General features: G+C 43.6%; 1 protein-coding gene across 1 annotated transcript; it reads left to right on the top strand.

The window, feature by feature from the left end:
• The first annotated feature begins 370 nt into the window (after window positions 1-370).
• ENKUR (enkurin, TRPC channel interacting protein) lies at window positions 371-22026 on the top strand. Its single transcript, XM_073629784.1, has 5 exons — window positions 371-571; window positions 5856-6001; window positions 7834-8087; window positions 16288-16434; window positions 21395-22026. The coding sequence occupies exons 1-5, from the start codon at window positions 492-494 to the stop codon at window positions 21566-21568; spliced, it is 801 nt and encodes a 266-aa protein (XP_073485885.1). The 5' UTR covers window positions 371-491; the 3' UTR covers window positions 21569-22026.
• Window positions 22027-23603: the final 1577 nt, after the last annotated feature.

Below are 23603 nucleotides of genomic sequence, written 5' to 3'. Positions count from 1 at the left end.
AATCGGCACTAAGACTCGAATTTACTTTTGTTCGACCTTTATCAACGTCTTAATTTTACTTGGAATTTCTTTGCTTTGGTTTACTGAAGTTCTTTCTCCAAGTTAAGCGTATTCATTTATTTCAATTTTATTAAACGGATTTGTTTTCGGCCAACAAATATTTGTAAAAAAACACAACGTGGCCCTCGTACTGAAAAGTGCCCTATGTGACGGTCGCCCATCATTGTGTGAATATATTGGACATTTCTCTGTTGTTTATGGAGGGCTCTGGATCTCTCTGAATGATCTTTCAATGAAAGGTGAGTAATAGGAGCAGGTTGTGTAATCTGAGCCAGCTGAATAAAGCTTGTTAGAAAAAAAGACAAGACAAGAGCAGCGCATGGAAACGGTTGCTAAGGCAACGGTAGTGACAACAGTCCAGACTGGAGCTGTGTTTCTTCCCCTGGAGAGGACAAGCACTTTCCTTTCTGTTATCCTGAAAGTTCACAAAGATGAAGGACATGGCAGAACCCGTGGAGAACATTTATAATCTCATCCCCAAAGAGGAGGTCAAAATTCACAAAGCACCCAGGTGAGCTGACCCATCGAACGTATCTGATGACGAGTGATTTGCCCCTAGAAATGCCCTATGATTAAAACGACTCCTGTCTTCCTGCATTTTACATTCAGTTCTTAAGATATGTCAGTTTTCTTCTCTAGGGATGCGTGCAGTGATTGTGGCACGATTGATATCGCCACAAATATACCAAACGCGCCGAAGCTCAAAAGTTTGCTCATTATGCTACTTTTTTTTTTTAAATGTATTAGGTGTGTTTTTTTGCAGGGGATGTTTAGGTTATTCCATGTAATGTTCTTTGTATTCATTAATATCACAATATCCCCTCCTCCAATCATAGAACGCCTTGTATTCTGTGAAAAGAATGCAAGATGTTTTCTGAATGGACGAAGTGCCGAGCGAGTGACCCGCTGTGATCAATGTACTCCAGCAGGAACTGTGATTTTCAGTGCTGGACGTTCAACCTAGGTGCGTTTCTGACCCGCACTGAAACACGCTGCATTTTAGCAAAAGTGTGAGGGGTGCCAATAATTCCTACTGACACCCCCATGCATTGGCACCTGTGGAGCAGTTGTGCGCACGCAAAAATGCATGTTGCCGTAGCGTGGTGATAGCGAACCTTGGCACCCCAGATGTTTTGGAACTACATTTCCCATGATGCTCAACTACACTGCAGAGTGTATGAGCATCATGGGAAATGTAGTTCCAAGCCATCTGGGGTACCAGGGTTCACCATCACCTCCATGGCAACATGCAGATAGATTTAGGCCATGGCAATATGCAGATAGATTTAGGGCCTTTTCAAACTGCTTTGCTGAAAAAACACAGTAAAAAAGCATATGCGTTTTTGGTACATATTCTGGTTGCTTGACTCCCAACATGCATCTATGAAACATGGATATATAACTAAAAAAGCAAACAAAAACGCAACCGTGGTGCATTTTTTATGCGTTTTCCATTGCTTTCAAAAGGAGGTGCATTTTTTGTTCCACTTTTTAACCACTTGCTGACCAGCCGCCGTCATTATACAGCGGCAGGTCATCACGATCCAGCGAACCGTTATAGCTGTACGTCAGCTCCTTTAAGCAGGATAGCAGGCGCGCGCCTGCTGCACTGCAGGGGGTGCCGATGCGCGTGGTCGTGATGAGCACCGGCCATGTGCGTTCGCGGGCACGAGAGCCAGAATGTGGACGTGTGTGTGTAAACACACAAATCCCTGTTCTGTGAGGAGAGGAGAGGCAGATCGCGAGTTCCTACTAGCATTTTTATAGCACTGATCGCTGTATAAATGCCAATAGTCCGAAAAATGTGTCCGATGTGTCCGCCATAATGTCGCAGTCCCGATAAAAATCGCAGATCACTGCCATTACTAGTAAAAAGAATAATAATAATTAAAAAAATGCTATAAATCTATCCCCTATTTTGTAGACACTATAACTTTTGTGCAAACCAATCAATATATGCTTATTGCAATTTTTTATTACCCAAATATTTAGAAGAATACATAACGGCCTAAACTAAGGAAAAAATCTGCTTTTTTAAAAAAAAATTGGGCCTATTTAGTACAGCAAAAAGTACAAAATTATGTGTTTTTTTTCAAAATTGTTTATAGCACAAAAAATAAAAACCGCATAGGTGATCAAATACCACCAAAAGAAAAAGCTCTATTTGTAGGAAAAAAGAGACGTCAATTTTGTTTTCTGTACAGCGTCGCACGACTGCGCAATTGTCAGTTAAAGCTACGCAGTGCCATATCGCAAAAAATGGCCTGGTCATTGAGCAGCCAAATCTTCCAGGGCTGAAGTGGTTAAACAGGACACCAGAGATGCAGAATGCAAGACTTAAAAACGCACCACACCCACAGCGCAATGGTGTAAAGAGTCCCATAGGATTTAAAGGGAAATAGTTTTACTGTGTTTTTCTTACACTTTTAGCAGGTTAAAAGTGCAGCAAAAACACATCAGTGTGAAAGGGCCCTTAAAAAAATGGTCAGGGACTTCTTCCCCCGTGTTTCACATGGGTATAGCAGCCCATTTAAAAGAATAGGCTGCTGTACTCGTGATGTGGACATGCAAAAGCGCTACACTAGTGTGAACCAGGATTTAGGGCCTATTCACACCAGGAACTGCATTAGAATCGCACAGGATCGCTGTGCAGTTCCTGTGTGATTCAAATGCAGTTCTGTGCAGTGCAATTTCAACCCATTAATTTTCAATGGGTTGAAATCGCACCAAAAGTAGTGCATGCAACCAGATCACATGGTACTTTTGTAGTGTACAGGTAAACGCACTGCATTTGCAACAGCAAGGGCAGTGCAACTGGAACGCGGTACAGAAAACCACATGGGAAAGCGGGTCTCTCGCACTACATTCTAGTGGAAATGGGCCCGTACTGTGCTGTAAGTCCAGCTTCACACTGAGGCAGTTTTCAGGCATTTTAGCACTAGAAATAGCCTCTAAATAATGCCTGAAAACTGCCTCCCATTTATTTCAGTGATTTTCCACACCTGAGCGGTGGCCTTGCGGGACGTTAGAAAAAGTCCTGCAAGCAGCATCTTTGGGGCGGTTTGGGAGCCAAAACGCCATGCCCATTGAAATGAATGGGCAGCGCAGCAGCGCTTCCAAAGTGCCTGAAAAAACGGGTGTGTTTAACCCCTTCTTCGGCCGCTAGTGGGGGTTAAAAGCGCCCCGCTAGCGGTCGAAAAGTGCCGCAAAAGCGACGCTTGTTTAGCGCGGCCGCGGCTCAGTGTGAAGCTGGCCTAAGAGCTAAATGAAAATAAATGTTTTCCCAAACGCAGCAGCTTACACAAATACACATCATAAGCCGTGATTTATTTTTGCAGTGCAAATGTTCAAAAATGATTTTTGCTGGATTCCAGCTTTAAAGTATAATTAAAGCACAAACTTTTTTTCTTCATAGATATCATACAGAATTGTTGTGGCCCCTTCATTTTTTCTCCTGTCTATATCCTGACAGCAGATTTCCCTTCACGTCCTGTCTCAGACACACAACAGGAAGTAAGAGGGCTGACACAAGAATAGGTGTCCCCATTGGAAGGTTTCCCCTAGCTTCCTCTTCCTGTGACAACTCAGGGATGTTGGCCTTCCCATCACTTTCCATAGTGCAGCAGACAGTGGTCACTGAGACAAACAGAGAGGGCGACTCTCCCCGTGGGGGACACAGACAGCAACACATACCTGCCAACCCCTGGTTATTTTATCCAAAACAAAAAAAGAATGGCTTTACATACAACTTTAAATTGTTAAATAATTTCCATGTGTTTCTGGACGATTTAGGGCTCGTTCATACATGCAGCAATCATTGGCTCCCATCTGAAAAGAATTCCGGGGTGGATCGATTTTTAGAGGTGTTTGACAGATGGTGAGGAAGCGACATGTCACCTCCTCACTGTCTGCTTACCTGTACCTGCCAAATCACGCCATTGCAGTGCGGCGCCACCTGCTGTTTAGGTTTTGTTGCAGCATTTTGCTTCAAGCGGATGCATTGCCTTCTATTTTCATTATTACAGCGCTTACAGTGTTACCAAACAATATAATACAATAAAAATATGATATAAATAAATGAATAATTCAAGTGACAAAAAAATATATTAAAAGTCCAAATATTGTGAAAAATGTCCTAATCCAAATAATGATGCAATCAATAAATGTATTATGCAGTCTGGGGGACTTTTTGGTATCTACTCGGTAAGAGCACCTCAAATTCCACCAGGCTCAAAGAAGAGAGAAGGTAACCATAGTGAAGTACTGTATAAAATAGGTTTAACCTCTTCTGGACCCCACATATACTGCGGCATGGCGGCCCTCCTGCGCAAAATGACGTACCTGTACGTGATTTCATCCATTGGGGCTTGCGCGCGCCACCTCTGACCCGCTTGGATTGGACACAGCGGAAGCCAATCACCGGGGTCCAGCGGACCTGATGTTCACCAGCACCCCGCCATCGTTCTCAGAAGAAGCAGACCACCGTTCTGTAAGAGGGGAAGATGGGGATCTTGTGTTTCTGCTAAGCAGGAACACAATTTTCTGTCTCCCCCCAGTTAAAGCACCTCCCCCCACAGTTAGAAAGCACTCCCTAGGAGCACATTTAACCCTTTAATCACCCCTGATATTAACCCCTTCCCTGCCCTGTGTCATTAGTAAAGTGACAGTGCATTTTTTTTAGCGCTGATCATTGTATTATTGTCACTGGTCCCCAAAAAGTGTCACTTAGTGTCAGCTTTGTCTGCCGTAATGTCGCAGTCCCGCTAAAAATCACTGATCGCCGCCATTACTAGTAAAAAATAAATAAAAATTCCATAAAAATATCCCATAGTTTGTAGACACTATAACTTTTGCACAAAACAATCAATATACACTTATTGGGATTTTTTTTTACCAAAAAAATATAGCAAAATACATATTGGCCTAAATAAAGAAAAGAAATTAGATTTTTTTATATTTTTTTTATTGGATATGTTTTATAGCATAAAATAAAAAATATTGTTTTTTTTTTTGTTTTTTTAATTGTCGGTCTTTTTTTGTTTATAGCGCAAAAAATAAAAACCGCAGAGGTGATCAAATACCACCAAAAGAAAGCTCTATTTGTGGGGAAAAAAAGGACATCAGTTTGGGTAAATGGGTACAACGTTGCATGACCGCACAATTGTCAGTTAAATTAACGCAGTGCCATATTGCAAAAAATGGCCTGGTCATGAAGGGGGGGGGGGGTGAACCTTCCAGGGCTGAAGAGGCTAAAATTCACTTACAAAATGAAAGTATTGAAACAGGCGTTTCAATACTAGCAAGGGCTCTTCTGGGTTCACAGCGAGCGTTCCACGGATGGCAGAAGTGACATCATTGGTTAGGGAACAAAAAATTGCGTTTCGCCCCTCCCGCAGGGCGTCATCAAGGATGCATGCACTTGTTTAGGTGGGTGTTGGGGGGGGGCAAAAAACTGCAGCTTAACTGCCTGCTTATAACACCCCGTTCCTGTGTGATTCCTGTGCATTCCTCTGCAGTGCACATTTGCAGCCTGCTGAAAATCGCACCGGAACGCACAAAAAGTAATGCATGCACACTTGATCTGGTGCCTGCAAACACACTGCATTTCTGATCTGCCTTTGTAGTGTGGTAAACAATGCATTGGCACCCGCAACAGATCGCAAAGACAGTGTGTACGGAAGTACGGGCAGTACAGAATGCACCTTTCCCGCATTCTGGTGTGAATCGGCCCTAATTCATGTTCCTATAGATGTAAATATTTTATTTTTTAACCTGTTTTTTTTTTTTCTTTTCAGATACATATCTAACTTCAGGGACTCCGTTAAAGTAGAGGAGCAGAAGAATAAAACTGCACACAGGACCATGGGACCAGCTAAAGTCGAGGTCCCCTCCCCAAAGGAATACTTACACAAACACACAAAAGAGGCAACACTGGCCCAAAGTAAGCAGCATGTTACACCCTACCCCCTCCTCCGCTGTCATAGGGTTGGAGAGGGGCAGAGAGGGTTCTCTGGGAGCCACCAGGAGAGGGCAACTGTCAATTGTGAGCACAGAAGTCAGGCTTACAAGTGACAGTAGTGAGCTGGCTTTAATTGGTTGTAAACCTCAGACATGAAATATGAACAAAACATATCCCTCTATAGTGTGTACTTGTCTTAATCCAGAGCAATAAGTGTCATTTCTGTCTGCCAATAGCTCTCAGCAGTTCGCATAGGGCAGTGTGAACTGCCGCCGGGAAACCTGCAATGCGGGAACCCGCAGTGGATTCGCAGGGTTCCCGCATCGCTGCAGTGTGAACCGGCCCTTATACTGCTTTAAATCTGAAGTTTAGTTTAAAAACCTTTACAGGTTTAACTACATTATTTACCTGTAATGAAGGATGTCCCATTAGGTGCAGGTTGTTGGATTTTGTAGAACTTTCACTGCAGGGCTGTCCTGTCCTCTTCCTGATGCTGAACATTTCCCGCACTGTGGGGGTGAACAGATTTGGGTCTCTGGGCTCATCTGCACTTAGGCCCGATTCACGTCTGTGCAGTTAATAGCCGCTACAGGACCGCACCTGTTCCCACACAGTAAAACGCGTAGGATGCGTGTGGGTGCCATTAATCCTAATGGTACGCCGCATGCAGCGGAAATTGCTCCCGCACTGGGAACCGCACTGCACTTGCGGTGGTTCCTCAGCGAGCTGCAATTCCAGAAATGGTGCAGGGCAGTGGCGGCCAGTAATATATATTTTTTGGGCCGGTCACCTGCAACACTTACCCCGGGTAGCACTTCCTGACGGGCAACGGGTGGCTGATTTCTCCTGTGTTTCCTCCGCATCACAGCCTGTGCATCTCCTCCTCGGTTTGCTCACCGTGCGTCTCCTCCCTTGGCCAATAGGGTAGTTTCTCCTTTCGGCCAATCAGGAAACATGTCTCAGGACCTGCTTCCTGATTGGCTGGGAGGCAGAATCAGTGTTACAATAACGAATAATTATTCGCTATTGTCACACAACTGGGTGGGCTCAAAGAGCAGTGCTCTGCGCCCCAAGCCCACCCTTTTTTGAAGACTAATTAGAGGCCTCTGGCTCTAATCACGTGCTTCCAAAATAAACACTCCCCCCATTGGAATCCATGCATCCGGTGCCCTGCATGTAGATTAGGTGGCTGGACGCATGGATGGGGGGGGGGCGGTACCCATGGGCCCCTAATGGATGGGCTGCCACTGGCGCAGGGACCTTTTTCTCTGCGTTTCAGAAGGCACGACAGCCCATTCAAATAGGGTTGCCACCTTTTCTTCAAGCCAAACCCGAACTCTTTAGCAGCCTGGGACACCTTTGGGTGCCCTAAGGAGAATAGTAATGCGGTGTGCTTAGCTTGCCGCAGGGAACAGTGGGTGTGGCCACATTGCTTATGCTGACATCATCACCCTGCCCCCACAGTGATGCCAAACCTGCCCCCAAACAGCTGCCCACAGCTCCCGCACAGCAACAGATTTGTGTGCGACTATCTTGGTTACTTGGGGAGCCACAGCCCAGTGTGAATAATGTGTCCGGATTGCAGTCCACCTGAAACCCGGACACATAATTCAAAACCCTGACTGTCCGGGTGAATCCCAGACAGGTGGCAACCCTACATTCAAATGAATGGGCTGCCATGTCCACGCAAAACGCTGCTTGTAGAGCTGCATCAATGTGAACCTAAGGTAAAGATGATTAGTTTTAATATATAAGGACATTGGGAAGTGTGTTATTTGCTACTAATCACGTTTGCCTTTCTTGTGCACAACAAGAAAGTGCTTTGCTTGACTCCACAGGAAGACCCCCAAGATGTCTAGTGGAAGACAAGAAGCGACCCCCTGTTCCAACAAGAGCAGAGCAGCCAATCCTGGGCGTGCAAACTAACAAAAGTTTCATTAAAACCAACGTAGCTGAAGTTGTCATGGCTGTACCTAAAAAGCCACAGCCCATCTATGTGGACACCAAAAAAGGGGACAAGCATCTCCTCGAAGCCTCAGGACTTGTTCCTAAATATATCAAAAGGAAGGTAATATAGCGGTTACCACCACACAGGCTTTTACCAACAGGAAATATCACATAATTAATTTATACACTCAGATAAGGAATGCCTGCCATCAGTCATCTCAAGATGACATTAACGTCTCTACTTACTCAGCATCCTGACTGCTGGAAAGCTGTTATTGTGAAAGTCCCATAGTATGCGCCTATGTCTAGGCCTAATGTATGGACAGGGGATATCTATCTATCAAACATGTCAATCACATGCATACTCTGAGATGGTTTTAATGTTGGTATAATAGGCACAGGGGGGGATGTACAGTGTATTCCATTATTTTAAAACACAAATTATGTGCACTTTACATCTCCAGTATTTATGTGCATGCCAGTAAAAGTGCAGCATCAAAGTATATGTGAACTCTTACCTTGTGAAACAACCCATTGAGTTTAACCACTTTACCCGCAGGCCAGTTCTGACATTTTTATGCTAGAAGATTACTTAGGACCCCCAAACATTATATATACAGTCGTATGCAAAAGTTTAGGAACCCCTGACAATTTCCATGATTGTCATTTTTGGATCAGCAATTTCATTTTGATCTATCAAATAACTGAAGGACACAGTAATATATCAGTAGTGAAATGAGGTTTATTGGATTAACAGAAAATGCGCAATATGCATCAAAACGAAATTAGACAGGTGCATAAATTTGGGCACCCTTGTCATTTTGTTGATTTGAATACCTGTAACTACTTAGCACTGATTAATTGGAACACAATTGGTTTGGTGAGCTCATTAAGCCTTGAACTTCATAGACAGGTGCATCCAATCATGAGAAAAAGTATTTAAGGTGGCCAATTGCAAGTTGTTGTTCTCTTTGACTATCCTCTGAAGAGTGGCAACATGGGGGCCTCAAAACAACTCTCAAATGACCTGAAAACAAAGATTGTTCTACATTATGGTTTAGGGGAAGGCTACAAAAAGTTATCGCAGAGATATAAGCTGTCAGTGTCCACTGTGAGGAACATAGTGAGGAAATGGAAGACCACAGGCACAGTTCTTGTTAAGGCCAGAAGTGGCAGGCCACATAAAATATTGGAGAGGCGAAGGATGGTGAGAACGGCGAGAGCGCACTTTGCACAGGGAGAAGCTGTATGGGAGAGTGATGTGAAAGAAGCCTTTTCTGCACACACGCCACAAACGGAGTCACTTGAGGTATGCAAACGCACATTTGGACAAGCCAGCTTCATTTTGGAATAAGGTGCTGTGGACTGATGAAACAAAGATTGAGTTATTTGGTCATAACAAGGGGCATTATGCATGGCGGCAAAAGAACACAGCATTCCAAGAAAAACACTTGCTACCAACAGTAAAATTTGGTGGCGGTTCCATCATGCTGTGGGTCTGTGTGGCCAGTGCCGATACTGGGAATCTGGCTAAAGTTGAGGGTCGCCTGGATTCCACTCAATATCAGCAGATTCTTGAGAATAATGTTGAGGAATCAGTCACAAAGTTGAAGTTACGCCGGGGCTCGGGCTTTTATGCAGAGGAACAAGTACAATGTTCTGGAATGGCCATCCCAGTCCCCAGACCTGAATATCATTGAACATCTGCGGGGTGATTTGAAGCGGGCTGTCCATGCTCGGCAACCATCAAACCTAACTGAACTGGAGATGTTTTGTAAGGAGGAATGGTCCAAAATACATTCATCCAGAATCCAGACACTCATTACAGGCTATAGGAAGCGTCTAGAGGCTGTTATTTCTGCTAAAGGAGGCTCTACTAAATATTGATGTGATTTTTCTGTTGGGGTGCCCAAATTTATGCACCTGTCTAATTTCGTTTTGATGCATATTGCACATTTTCTGTTAATCCAATAAACCTCATTTCACTACTGGAATATTACTGTGTCCTTCAGTTATTTGATAGATCAAAATGAAATTGCTGATCCAAACACCCAAATATTTATAAATGACAATCATGCAAATTGTCAGGGGTTCCTAAACTTTTGCATACAAGTGTGTGTGTGTGTGTGTGTGTGTGTATGTATGTATGTATGTATATATATATATATATATATATATATATGTATGTATATATATATATATATATATATATATATATATATATATATATACACACACACACACTATATGTATATTTATTTTTTTAAGCAGAAGCCCTACAGAACAAAATGGTGGGTGTTGCAATTTTTTATGTCACATGATTTTTGCAGTACCATGCAATTCAACGGCCAAAGTGACAATGTCTCTTTAAAGTCTTGCTATCTTTGGAGCTGGTGTACACGGGCATTAGTGGTTTGTTTCTAACATACCTTTGTGTAGGACCTGGAAGGCAGTGTTTACATTTTAGACTGTATTCTATGGAGCGCTGTTCACTTTTAACCTTCGTTTTCTCCATGAATGATATTGCTTTGCTTTTATTCCTATCTCTTGATGCACTATATACATTTCAAACACGTCCCAGGCATGCAGGTCATTCTTCCTGAGAGCACTGACTAGCTTCTGGTTCTGACACTGTGTATAGCAATCCATCGGCTGACCATACACTTGGCAGCTCTTCCCCTCGTTTACATTGAATGCAGCTTTGAAATTGTTCAACTTCATCTGAAATCGCATGATTTCAAAGCCTCATGTTACTGCAACTTTGAAGACATCTGCATGGCTTTATGCACAGATGTTTATGCAAGTCGCACCCAAAATCGGCAAAACTAGTGCAGGAACTACTTTTTCAAATCAATGCGGCACCACAAAGTCGGCAACACACCGATTTGAACTGTGCCATTGCTGTCAATAGGGTGCGACTTGTGATGCGATTTGAACCGGCAAATTGCCTGACAAGTCGCTCCAATACGGACGAGGGCTTATTAAAAAATGTGGAACTTCCTCTCAGTTTCTAACCACAAACATCTGTCAGCCATGTTATTAGACTTATTCCAGATTCAACTGATCAAGTTATTAAAATGAGAATTTATTAAAAATGACATTTAGCTGGCATTGAAGGAGGTTTTAATAGTTCCCCACTGTCATTTTTATTGTTTGGTCGCTCAAAACACAGAAACAAATGTAACCAAGGGAGGTAGATCGGTGTACAAAATTGCCAACAAAATTATAGTTACATTAGACTCGGTGGGGGACCTCTCACAGGGAGGACGTCTTTCTGGAGGTTTTTCTAATTGGGATATACCATCGGCCTGTCCATTAGCATGCTTTTGGAGGTCCCTCATATTGGCACGAGCGTTTGCAAAATTGTTTGAGGATGGCGTAGTCACTTCCTCTCTTTCTTCTATTTGCCGTACAATTATCTGTGTGGACGGACTGTGATGTGTGTCAGGTTGTCAAATGTTTGGTAGCAATTCGAATTAATGGATCTATTATACAGTGCCTTGAAAAAGTATTCCTACCCCTTGAAATTTTCCACATTTTGTCATGTTCCAACCAAAAACATAAATGTATATTATTGGGATTTTATGTGAGAGCCCAACACAAAGTAGCACATAATTGTGAAGTAGAAGGAAAATGATAAATGTTTTTCATATTTTTTTACAACAAAATATCTGAAAAGTGCGGCGTGCATTTGTATTCAGCCCCCTTTACTCTGATACCCCTAACTAAAATCTAGTGGAATGAATTGCCTTCAGAAGTCACCTAACTAGTAAATAGAGTCCATCTGGGTGTAATTTAATGTCAGTATAAATAAAGCTGTTCTGTGAAGCCCTTAGAGGTTTGTTAGAGAACCTTAGTGAACAAACAGCATCACGAAGGCCAAGGAACACACCAGACAGCTCAGGGATAAAGTTGAGGAGGAGTTTAAATCAGGGTGAGGTTATAAACAATTATCCCAAGCTTTGAACATCTCACAAAGCACTGTTCAATGCATCATCCGAAAAATGGAAAGAGTATGGCACTACTGCAAACCTACCAAGACATGGCTATCCACCTAAACTGACAGGCCGGGCAATTAGAGCATTAATCAGAGAAGCAGCCAAGAGGCCCATGGTAACTCTGGAGGAGCTGCAGAGATCCACAGCTCAGGTGGGAGAATCTGTCCTCAGGACAACTATAAGTCGTGCACTCCACAAATCTGGCCTTTATGGAAGAGTGGCAAGAAGAAAGCCATTGTTGAAAGAAAGCCATAAGAAGCCACGTTTGAAGTTTGCGAGAAGCCATGTGGGGTACACAGAAAACATGTGGAATAAAGTGCTCTGGTCAGATGAGACCAAAATTGAACTTTTTGGCCTAAAAACAAAACGCTATGTGTGATGAAAAACTAACACAGCACATCACCCGGAACACATCATGGTGGTGGCAGCATCATGTTGTGGGGATGCTTTTCTTCAGCAGGGACAGTGAAGCTGGTCAGAGTTGCTGGGAAGATGGATGGAGCCAAATACAGGGCAATCTTAGAAGAAAACCTGTTAGAGTCTGCAAAAGACTTGAGACTGGGGCAGAAGTTCACCTTCCAGCAGGAAAACGACCCTAAACATACAGCCAGAGCTACAATAGAATGGTTTAGATCAAAGCATATTCATGTGTTAGAATGGCCCAGTCCAAGCCCAGACCTAAATCCAATTGAGAATCTGTGGCAAGACTTGAAAATTGCTGTTCACAGATGCTCTCCAGCCAATCTGCCAGAGCTTGAGCAAAACTGTTACTCTCTAGATGTGCAAAGCTGGTAGAGACATCCCCAAAAGACTTGCAGCTGTAATTGCAACGAAAGGTGGTTCTACAAAGTATTGACTCAGGGGGGCTGAATACAAATTCAAGCCACACTTTTCACATATTTATTTGTAAAAAATGTTGAAAACCATTTATCATTTTCCTTCCACTTCACAATTATGTGCCACTTTGTGTTGGTCTATCACATAAAATCCCAATAAAAGACATTTACGTTTTTGATTGTAAAATGACAAAATGTGAAAAATGTCAAGGGGTGTGAATACTTTTTCGAGGCACTGTATATCAGTGTCTCTCAACACCAGTCCTCAAGGTGCCCCAACATGTCATGTTTTCAGGATTTCCCTCAGATGAAATGGCTGTGTTAATTACTAAGGCAGTGAAACTGATCAAATCACCTGTGCAAAATCATGGAGAGCCTGAAAACATGACCTGTTGGGATGCCTTGAGGACTGGAGTTGAGAAACACTGCTGTATATTATATAGGCTACGTCCTTATTCACGCTTAGACTGACTATAAACTTAATTGATAATTGACAGATCACAAACACATGCCTCTTGCTTTATGGCTTATGGTTCATCATGTGGCATGCTATGCTTGGGATATTGTCTCCAACCAATGTTTTTGTAGCAATTCTATGTAAGCACCTTTTACTCCTGAAGAAGCAGAATACGCGAAACATGTTAAGGTGGTTCTAAAGGATATATTCTACCTTATTATCGACCTATACAAGACCCCGGCCTCTTTACCATGTAGGCATGGGTGGACACAGGACCTAGGGGACATCAGTGGAGAAACATGGAAGCTGTGTTTGCAATCCATACCTGCTATTTCAGTCTCACAGTTACATAAGTTATCACACCTATTCTTGTTGCACAGAGCATACCGCACCACCATTCAGTTGCATCGTTGGGTAGGAGAGACTCACCTTTATGTCCCAAATGTGGTAGAGAGTGTTCATTAGTTCACTTAATATGTCGCTGCCCCAAACTATTTTGTTACTGGAGTGAAATAACAGAGGTTTTATCTACAGTATACAATGTCAAGATCCCAATATACCTTACAATATGTGTTTTAGGAGCAGTTGATGAGGAAATATATACTCCCCCTATCAACATAGCAGTTCTTAGACTTTTGTACATAGTACGGAAACTAGTGGCCAGATTCTGGCTCTCCTCACATGTTCCCACCAAAAATAAATGGGTGTAACAGGTCAACTACATTCTTATAAAGGAGCAGTTATCCTATCAGCACAGAAACGCCACCTGCAAATTTCATTCTATATGGCAGGCTTGATTGGAAACTCCAGGTTTGGCGCCTCCACTACTAGTCAGGGACAGGCTACTACAGGTGTAAGGGGCACACAAACACATTTTTGACCTTTATCTCCAGAGCTTAATATCTGGCATCTACTCCCACCTCTATTTCTGTACACAAGGACAAAAGCCTATACACTGTTTATCGGAGGGCACGCTTCCTCAAGGGGTGATATGAAGGTAGTGGTGACCTTACGCAATATTTGGCCCGGTTGGCCATATGCTTCTTTTATTGGGCTAGGTGGTTTAATACCCACTCTCCCAAAGGTTACTTTTTGTTCTTGTTTTCTTTCTTTTTTATTTTCCATTTAGTTTTATGAGTGTTACAAGATTCTAGTTTCTTATCTAGTGCCACTCTGCTGATTTCATGCTCCTAAACCAGGGATCCTCAAACTACGGCCCTCCAGCTGTTGTGGAACTACACATCCCATGAGGCATTGTAAAACTCTGACATTCACAGACATGACTAGGCATGATGGGAATTGTAGTTCCTGAATAACTGGAGGGCCATAGTTTGAAGACCCCTGTCCTAAACCATGCTGGAAATCGGTTGTTTGTATTGCATGGGTCTAACCTCCGAGACATGTTATTGATCTCCTTACAATGCTTATGTAAGTCTATTGATGTATACCCTGGACCCTTTCTTTTCAAATGTTTTATGCCATGTTTATTGTAACATGTGTTGTATGACTATTGGCACAATAAAACATTTTTCTGATTTAAAAAAAAAAGTGGTTCTTAATGCTCAAGGTTTTTTACCTTCATGCATTCTATTCATGAAGGTAAAAAGCCTTCTCTGTGTAGCATCCCCCCCAATACTTACCTGAGCCCTATCTCAATCCAGTGATGTGCATGAGTGTCTCGGCTCTTTGGGGACCCTGCCTCTTCATTGGCTGATTTCAATTGGCTGATGTCAATCACAGCCACTGAGCCAATCAGGAGAGAGGGGGCAGGGCTGAGCTGCAGCTCTGTGTGTGTGAATGAACACGCAGAGCCGAAGCTCAGGAACAAGCCCGATTGGGTGCCCCCATAACAAGCTGCTTTCTCTGGGGACTTTTGGCAAGAGGGAGGGGCCAGGAGCGCCGGCGAGGGACCTGAGAAGAAAAGGTTTGGGGCTGCTCTGTGCAAAACCAATGTTTTTTATAAAAAAATGTAAATAAAAAAAAGAGAGATTTTGATATCACTTTAAAAGCGTGGTGGAGCCCTTTACTGTTTTGGGCTTCTAGTCTAACAGTACATTTATATATTACTACTATATCTGGACCTTCACCCTCCATTACATATGGTGCAGAATGCTACTATGTTTTTAACTTGTATGGTTTTAATTTGTTTTTGTGCATAAGCAAAGTTTTGTATTTTATATGGTGCAGTTGTGCCTATAAAGTCCATGAACTGTGGTTCAATCAATGTTTGCTTTACATATAGAGTTACATTAGAGTTTCTCCCAATTAGTATGGGACTTTTAAGGCTCAAATAAGAATTATATCATGAAATATAGTGTTATTGTAGTATCATTTAAAAATGACGAATTTGTACATGCATAAAATATCCACAAGGGTGGAGTAAGTACAGGGTCATACAATACAATAATCTGTATACATCACATAAATTGTACATGCAGTGAAAAATGTCCAATGCGTTTCAGTCATAATAGCTCCTTCTTCAGGGAGAACTCTGCAAGTAATGCAGTATGATCTATGGTACAAAATCAAACATCTTAGAACATTGAAAAATGACATATCCAGAAACAGAAAATAAACAAAATATGCACAGGCATTAGTGATGTACTTACAAAGTGCTTCTCATATGTAAGGTAAGAAGCCGATTTCATAATAAATCAGTTGAGAGCCAAGCCGATGATTGCTCTCCTCAAAGAGCAGGGAGGGGAAGAGGGAAGGTAATCATTTTTAAATGATACTACAATAAAACTATACTTTATGATATAATTATTATTTTAGCCTTAAAAGTCCCATACTAATTGAGGAATTTTGTCTTTGTCCATATTACAATTTAGGGATGTTGGCTCATTTGCACAATAATCTCTTAGCTCCCCTCTAGACATTAGAGTTTCAGGTGTTTTGAAAAGATGTACAACCCATGGAGAGTTTATTTTCTTACCTCCAATTCTGGCACAACCTTTCTCCTCATCTACATCAGTAAATGTTAAACCTCACAGAATAGAATTTAGCACAATCATTTTTTTTTTTCTAAAGGATTTTGGCTCTACCCCCGAATACTTGGTGAGGAGGAACGAGGAAGTGAGAAGAGCCCAGGAAGAATATGATGCTTATGTGAAAGAACGGCTTAAGATGGGCGCCATGAAACAACTGTCAGAAGAAGAGAGACAGAATGTGCTAGAGGTAACATGCCTGTTTTGTTTTTCATTAAAGGGTCAGTCCACCCCACTGTGATATTTTATTGATAGACAGAGCCTGGTGGACCGTGTCAGCCCCTCGCTTCCTATATCTCTTACTTGCTTAATAAGCAAGATCTCTCTGTCCATGGAGGACAAGTCATCCTCTGTTTGGCTCTCCCTGTTATATTGAACTAAAGAGAAATATTTCAGATCTAATAAAATCTGAAATATTAGTTTTGGATGGACTGTACAAGTTTTCATCCTTGTTTGTTTTAATCCCCCAAGTACAGCCACTGGTGTCCAGCCAATCACAGAGTGAGCGCTGTTTTAGAAGGCTAGCCCGTGGATTGCTCAGTTTTCAAGCAACGCATCCACAGGCTAGCAGCCGGATCTCCTTGCAATCTTTTTGTGTGTTTCTCTGTGCCTTTTGTGATCCCCAACATTCCTGTTTCTTCCAGCCTTGCTCCCAGTGTGTCCCAGTTCATTTCCAGCCTTGTTCCTATCCCATCCCAGCTTGCTCCCTACCTTGTGTCTCTCTACCTGTTCACTCTGTGTACTGCTCTTGCAGTCTGTATTCCTACACCTCTGTGTCTTTGCACTCCAGCTTGTCACTAATTTCTCTGCACCACTCTTTCCCATGTGAGTCAAGCTTCATTGTTATCCGCAACAGTCTGTGCCTCTCGTTTGTCTCTCTGTGTATATTATTTTCTTTATTTCAGGTATTTATATAGCGCCTTTAATTTATGCATGTATTGTACATTCACATCAGTCCCTGCCCTCAAGGAGCTTACAATCTAAGGTCCCTAACGCACATTCATACATACTCATACTAGGGTCAATTTAGACAGGAGCTGTCACGTACCTGGTAGGTTGTGAGCCTGAAGTGCAGGAAAAGACCTCCCTTACAGCTCCCACTCCCGTTCCCCTGGAATGGAGACAGAGGGCCAGGAGTGAAGAGTGGTATGGGTGCCTGGCAGGATCAACAGTTGCTGAAAGTCCAGTAGTGGTGGCACCCTCTGGAGTCAGTAGTCTGAGGAGTAGACTGAGGACAGAGACTGGAATGCAGGACTGGAACCAGGAACAACAGCAGGTAATAGCAGACTGGAAGCTGGACTGGAACAACAGCAGAAGATAGCCTGGAACACTGGACTGGAACCAGGAACAACAGCAGGTAATAGACTGGAACGCTGGACTGGAACACAGCAGAAGATAGCCTGGAACGCTGGGCTGGAACACAGCAGAAGGTAGCCTGGAACGCTGGACTGGTACCAGGAACAACAGCAGGTAATAGCAAACTGGAAGCTGGACTGGAACCAGGAACAACAGCAGGTAATAGCAGACTGGAAGCTGGACTGGAACAACAGCAGAAGATAGCCTGGAACACTGGACTGGAACCAGGAACAACAGCAGGTAATAGACTGGAACGCTGGACTGGAACACAGCAGAAGATAGCCTGGAACGCTGGGCTGGAACACAGCAGAAGGTAGCCTGGAACGCTGGACTGGAACCAGGAACAACAGCAGGTAATAGCAAACTGGAAGCTGGACTGGAACCAGGAACAACAGCAGGTAATAGCAGACTGGAAGCTGATGAACACAGCGGAGGGTCAACAAGCTGGTGGTCAGTAACGTTCGGACAGCAGAGGTACCAGGGGTAATGCAGAGGGGTGGTCAGGCAAGCCAAGAGGGTCTGGTGCAGGCAGATAGCAGGATCGTCAAACAGGAAGCCGGGTCAGATAACAGGAAACACAGATCAGATCAGGTAACACTCACAGAACGCTGTAGAGCAGACAGCGGGGATGGAGTGTGACAGGCCGGTTTAAATAGCCCGCCTGGCACTAGCGGGAGTGCGCGCGCGCGTGCCCGTGCGTGACAGCACCCGTGAACGCGCGCGCATGCGCAGTGGAACCCGCGGCCGTGTCCCCCTGCGTCTGGATCGCTGATTATTGGCAGGATCTTCATGACAGGAGCCAATTAGCTTGCCAGCATGTCTTTGGAGTGTGGGAGGAAACTGGAGTACCCAGAGAAAACCCACGCATGCACAGGGAGAGCATGCAAACTCCAGGCAGGTAGTGCCATGGTTGGGATTCAAATTGATGACCCTAGTGCATTCCTGTATTCTCTGGTTATTTCCCTGTGTACCCTGCTGCTATGTAAGTCCAGTGCCACAGCGCTGCAAGAAAGTCTCATCTGCTCTCGGTTGCGGCCTGCTTGTTCAGCTGGAGGACTGCAATTAGTACTGCCTGCAGTGCAACATCTCCAATACTAGGAGATTGGGTGAGGACCAGGCAGTATCTTAGTTTCTGTACCTTGGCCCTTTTCAGTGATCTCTCTGTGTCTACTTTGTGGCTTTGGCCACCATCCACCCAGTTGCTCTCCAAAGTTCTGGTCAGCTACTCTGCCCTTGGTGGGAGTGGATTTCCAAGTCATGACCAGGGCAGTTTTTTCCACTGGGCACGCTGGGCAGTTGCCCGGGGGCCCCACTTGTCTGGAGGGCCCCATCCAGGGCCGATCCTCAGTGCTGCAATCTGCTGCTTAAGTTGACTGACTGCACTGGTTGCTCACTTACTAGAATCGCTGGCCGCCCGGTGTCTAGCTAACAACCAGTGACATCAGTCCGAGGCCGCGGCTGTCCCAGCATTCATAGCGCGTCGCGGCTGCCCCAGCTGCTAGTGAACAAGCTCCGCCCACCTCTGCCATGTTCTTCAGACAGCGTGGAGAGGGAGCGGAGCAGAAAGACGGCCCTTGATAACTGGCACTTCCTTGCTGCTGTGTGACACACTGTACTGCACCAGGCTGGCGGCCTCAAGTAAAAGTGTGCCCATCAAAGCTGCCACTGTGCCCATCAAAGCTGCCACTGTGCCCATCAAAAGCTGCCACTGTGCCCATCAAAGCTGCCACTGTGCCCATCAAAAGCTGCCACTGTGCCCATCAAAAGCTGCCACTGTGCCCATCAAAAGCTGCCACAATGCCCATCAAACGCTGCCACTGTGCTCATCAAACTCGTGTTATATTGTCCAAACGTTGTGTTAATGTTTAAACACTGATTTTGTTGGAAGTACCAATAAATATAGCCTTTTTCATCATTTGCATTTTTATTCTCGTGCGTGATTGTGTAGACAGGGCCCCAGTGCACTGTATTGCCATGCTCTTAAGATGGCCCTGGTCATGACACTGAATACCAACTAACGCAGCAAAAGTACACAGTGCTTGTAACCCTAACAACATTACTAGTAACAGCTACCATGCCAGATCAATATACAGTACCTTTTTTTTTTTTTTTTTTTTTTTTTTTTAAGCAAATCTTATTTAAAAGTCATCAATTATATTGTAATCATTTACTGTTCAGTCTGTGAGTCTTACTGCCTTCAAAAGCCAGTGGGTCAATATTAACCCAATAATGTATAAAAATGATTTATGAACACTTGTTTCAAAGTGCAACTCTAGGCAAAAGATATATCCGTGCTCTGCTAATGCTAATCCTATAAACATTGAAATGTGGATTATGCAAGAAAATGCTCAGTTTTCTTACCTGGCAGCCCCCCTCCCAGTGAATCAAAAACTCAAATTAGGAGCAATAAAAGAAGAAAAATATGAAAAATACCTTACACCCCAGTAGGCTAGGCTTCCTTAGGCAAGACCCAGGGCCCCTGCATTAGGGCATTAGGTGTAGTATGCTGTCTCCCTGTTTATTCACAAACCGAAGCATAATAAATACAGTTCACTGTGCTTCAGTTATTAATGAGCACAGAGCCACAGATCACTTACTGTGTTTATTCAGAAAAACTCTGTTTTACTTCCTCCATCAGCTCATCCCCCCACAGCTATTACCTATTTTTATCAATTGACCCTTCCTTTTTAGATTGTAAGCTCTAACGAGCAGGGCCCTCTGATTCCTCTTGTATCAAATTGTAATGTAACTGTAATGTCTGCTCTCATGTTGTAAAGCGCTGCGCAAACTGTTGTTGCTATATAAATCCTGTATAATAATAATAATAAAAAGGAAGGTGGCGGCAAATTACATATTTACCAGCACCTTCCCTACTCTTCATCCTGAAACAATCCCTCGCAGTGGCCGGCGGGATAGGAGAGGAAGGGAGCTGACAGTATTGGAGGGAGGCAGAGGAGCACACAGTGGGCTCAGGCATCAGTAGGCAGGGGAACCTTGACAAGAGGGGCGGCGGGGGCCAATTCCCTGCAGGAGGAAAATACAGAGTTTGGTTCCAGTAAATGCCGCCACCGCTCCTGTTCCGGTGTAAAACCTCATGTGACAGGGAGGCCGCACGAGCCCCCTGGAGCAAAGACAGGGTCACCATTATGACCCTTCAAGCTCCGCCAGCACCGCCCCCACATCCTGACTCCCTAAGGCGCCTGCCTAGGGCTGCCACCTCATCTCTTTAAAACCAAACACATATTAATTACACAGGTTCTGTGGCTGATTAAGGTGGTAATTAAACTTACTTGGTGCTTTATCTGCATTAAACTAGCCTCAGAACCTGTGCAATTCTTATGTGTTCGGGTTTAAAGGGATGAGGTGGCAACCCTACGGCTGCCTGAGCAGTCTTGCCTGATCCGACTCTGGTTACACCACTAGGTTCTCTTGTAGGACCCTGGAAACACTGAGGATCCCAAATACCTCAAGAATGTGCTTCTGAGCAGAGCTGAAGTGCCTTCCAGTGATATTTGGGGTCCTCAGTTTTTCCAAATTCAGTTGCAAGGCCCAGTGGTATCTTTTGGTGTTTTAAGATAACCATTTAAAAAAAAAAAAATTCAGATGTTTTATAATGTTATTGCTTTCAGTTAGTGTTTTTTTTATGCAAGGTCTGCTTTAATCTGAGTATTATATTATCTGATCGAGTTTTTCACAGACTTAGAAATTGGAAACATAAAATCTTGTATCTTCAGAAGCTCAGATTTAAGGCCATTCAGAAGTTTATATTTTAAATGTTTCCTTTTCTTGTGTAGGGATTGAAGAAAAACTGGGATGAGCTTCACCACGAGTACCAAGGCCTCTCCGTTGTGATTGATACACCACCCAAAAAGGCTTACAAAGAGAAACTGGAAGCAGAAATGAGACTGCTGGAGCGAGACATTGATTCTATTGACAGACACAAGATTATCTACATAGCCAATAACTAGACATCACTTTTCTCATAAAATGAAGGAGAGAGCCTTTTATTAAAACTGAAATTTAGGTATAGCTTTTGCATAGTTAAATTGGTCCAGCTTGGATGAATATACAGTAATTATGCATGTTCCATATCTGTGGGATCGTGATGTCACTGCCCCACCTCTTCACCTCATCCAATCATAGAATGCTTTGCATAGTACCCATGCCAAGCGAGCAACCTCCTGTGTTTACCAAGCAGCAGGACAGACGCTCAGCACAGGACCTAAAAGCTAATGGTGATCACTGTATATATGTGCCAGGTATGGCACATATATACCTAAATTGGTCAAAGCTGGACCATTGAAAGTAAACAGAAAAAGCCCTATCTAACTTCAATTGTAGGGATTTAGTAATTTTATATATTTCTAACAAACTATTTCTTTCATTTTTAAAACCTCTTGATTCCTATTAAAATGTTTCACTGTGACTTTAATTTGTATATTCTTACATAGAGTTGTATGAATCCAGATGTCATTACTATTGAATTATTTTTTGATGTTTTTTTTTTAAATAATGTTATTATTCAGATAGAGGGGTATAAAGTCCTAAACTGTGGAAAATGTGCCCATTGAAGGCAAGCAGAGGACAAATACCAGGCGCCAGTTTTGCCTATACGTTTGAAATGCTCAAACCTTCCCAAAAGCTTTACCATTGCCTTGTAAAAGCTTGATGTACATAATGCTGTACATATGCTAAAGCCTGAAACTCCGGTATTTCTCCAATGGCAAGTTTTCTTTGAAGTGTTTATATAGCGAACAAAAAAATCGTAAATTGGTTGTAAACTCTTACATGTACCCAGTGAAGGGATTGGCCTCGGGTGATACACAGAGATAAAACAAATCCTCCTACATAAGTTGGACCTGTTTACCTGCAGCCATTTCTCCTGTAGAGCCTTCTAAAACACTCAGATGAATGGATTTTTCTCAGCAGCAGAGAACAGGGGCAAGGATCTGACATCACATGCACTGCAGTGCTAAACCTTTCGTCGTAACTTCTAAATTGCTGCATTTCTAAATTTCAGAGGCCAATATAAAGTAATAGTAGTGGTAAAAAAAGCACTAGTGAGTTTAACTAATCTTTTTTCTTGTATAATTCTCCTTTAAGGGGACGTGGCAAGGGCTGTGTCCTACGCATACATACTTTTGATAATAGGTGTCCCTCATTCCCATCTCAAAAAGTTGGGAGGTATGGAGCTCTGTGAAATCCGATAGTTGATTGGAGGGAAGGGACACACTGTCTGCACACACAGGCTCAAACATACAGAGCTGAGGCTTTGAAACACCAGCTGTGTGCTGGAGGAGGGGGGCGTCTCCCAGGAGGCTGCTGTGTCGACTTAACCACTTGCCACAAAATCACGTACCTGCACGCCATTTTGCTCAAGTGGTTGTATCGGGGTGATACCTGCAGCTGCAGGCATCACCCCTGTACCGTTGTTTAGAGCCGATGGTCGGCTTTCTTGTAATAACCACCGATGTTGCTAAGCAGCCACTCCACTGTTATTACAAGCAGAGGGAGGTCACCTCCCCCTCCCCTCCCGCCGCTCCGCCCGGGTCTGCCATCCCACCGGGAGACCTGAGCCACCAGCCGTAATCGGCTTTGATCGGGTCTCCGATGTAGTAACCCGGAAGCGATGTCACAATGTCACGGTTTACTAGGCAGCCAATGGCGCCATTTTTTAAAAATCCACAGTATTCAAAAACGCAGATCTTGGCATTTTGAATACTTTCAAGTGCAGAGGAGGGGTTTGGGGTCTTTTAGACCCCAGATCTCTCCATAAAGACTACCTGTCACTGCCTATTACTGTCACAAGGGATGTTTACAGCACAGTCCCCTCCCCCTTCAGTTAGAACACACACTAGGGAACACATTAACCCCTTGATCGCCCCCTAGTGTTAACCCCTTCACTGCCAGTGACATTTTTACAGTAATCAATGCATTTTCATTGCACCGATCGCTGTAAAAATGCCAGTGGTCCCAAAAATGTGTCAAAATTGTCCGTGTCCG

Source organism: Aquarana catesbeiana, linkage group LG05, assembly GCF_042186555.1.
Source record: "Aquarana catesbeiana isolate 2022-GZ linkage group LG05, ASM4218655v1, whole genome shotgun sequence".
Classification (NCBI taxonomy): domain Eukaryota; kingdom Metazoa; phylum Chordata; class Amphibia; order Anura; family Ranidae; genus Aquarana; species Aquarana catesbeiana.
Note: the sequence above shows the minus strand (reverse complement) of the source record. Positions and strands in the feature narration are given on the sequence as shown.

Bases quoted from the DNA above. Each gene is read 5' to 3' on its own strand.
- ENKUR (XM_073629784.1), top strand. From the start codon at position 492: ATGAAGGACATGGCAGAACCCGTGGAGAACATTTATAATCTCATCCCC. The intron at 572-5,855 runs GTGAGCTGACCC...TTTTCTTTTCAG, and splicing joins AAAATTCACAAAGCACCCAG to ATACATATCTAACTTCAGGG. The intron at 8,088-16,287 runs GTAATATAGCGG...TTTTTTCTAAAG, and splicing joins CTAAATATATCAAAAGGAAG to GATTTTGGCTCTACCCCCGA.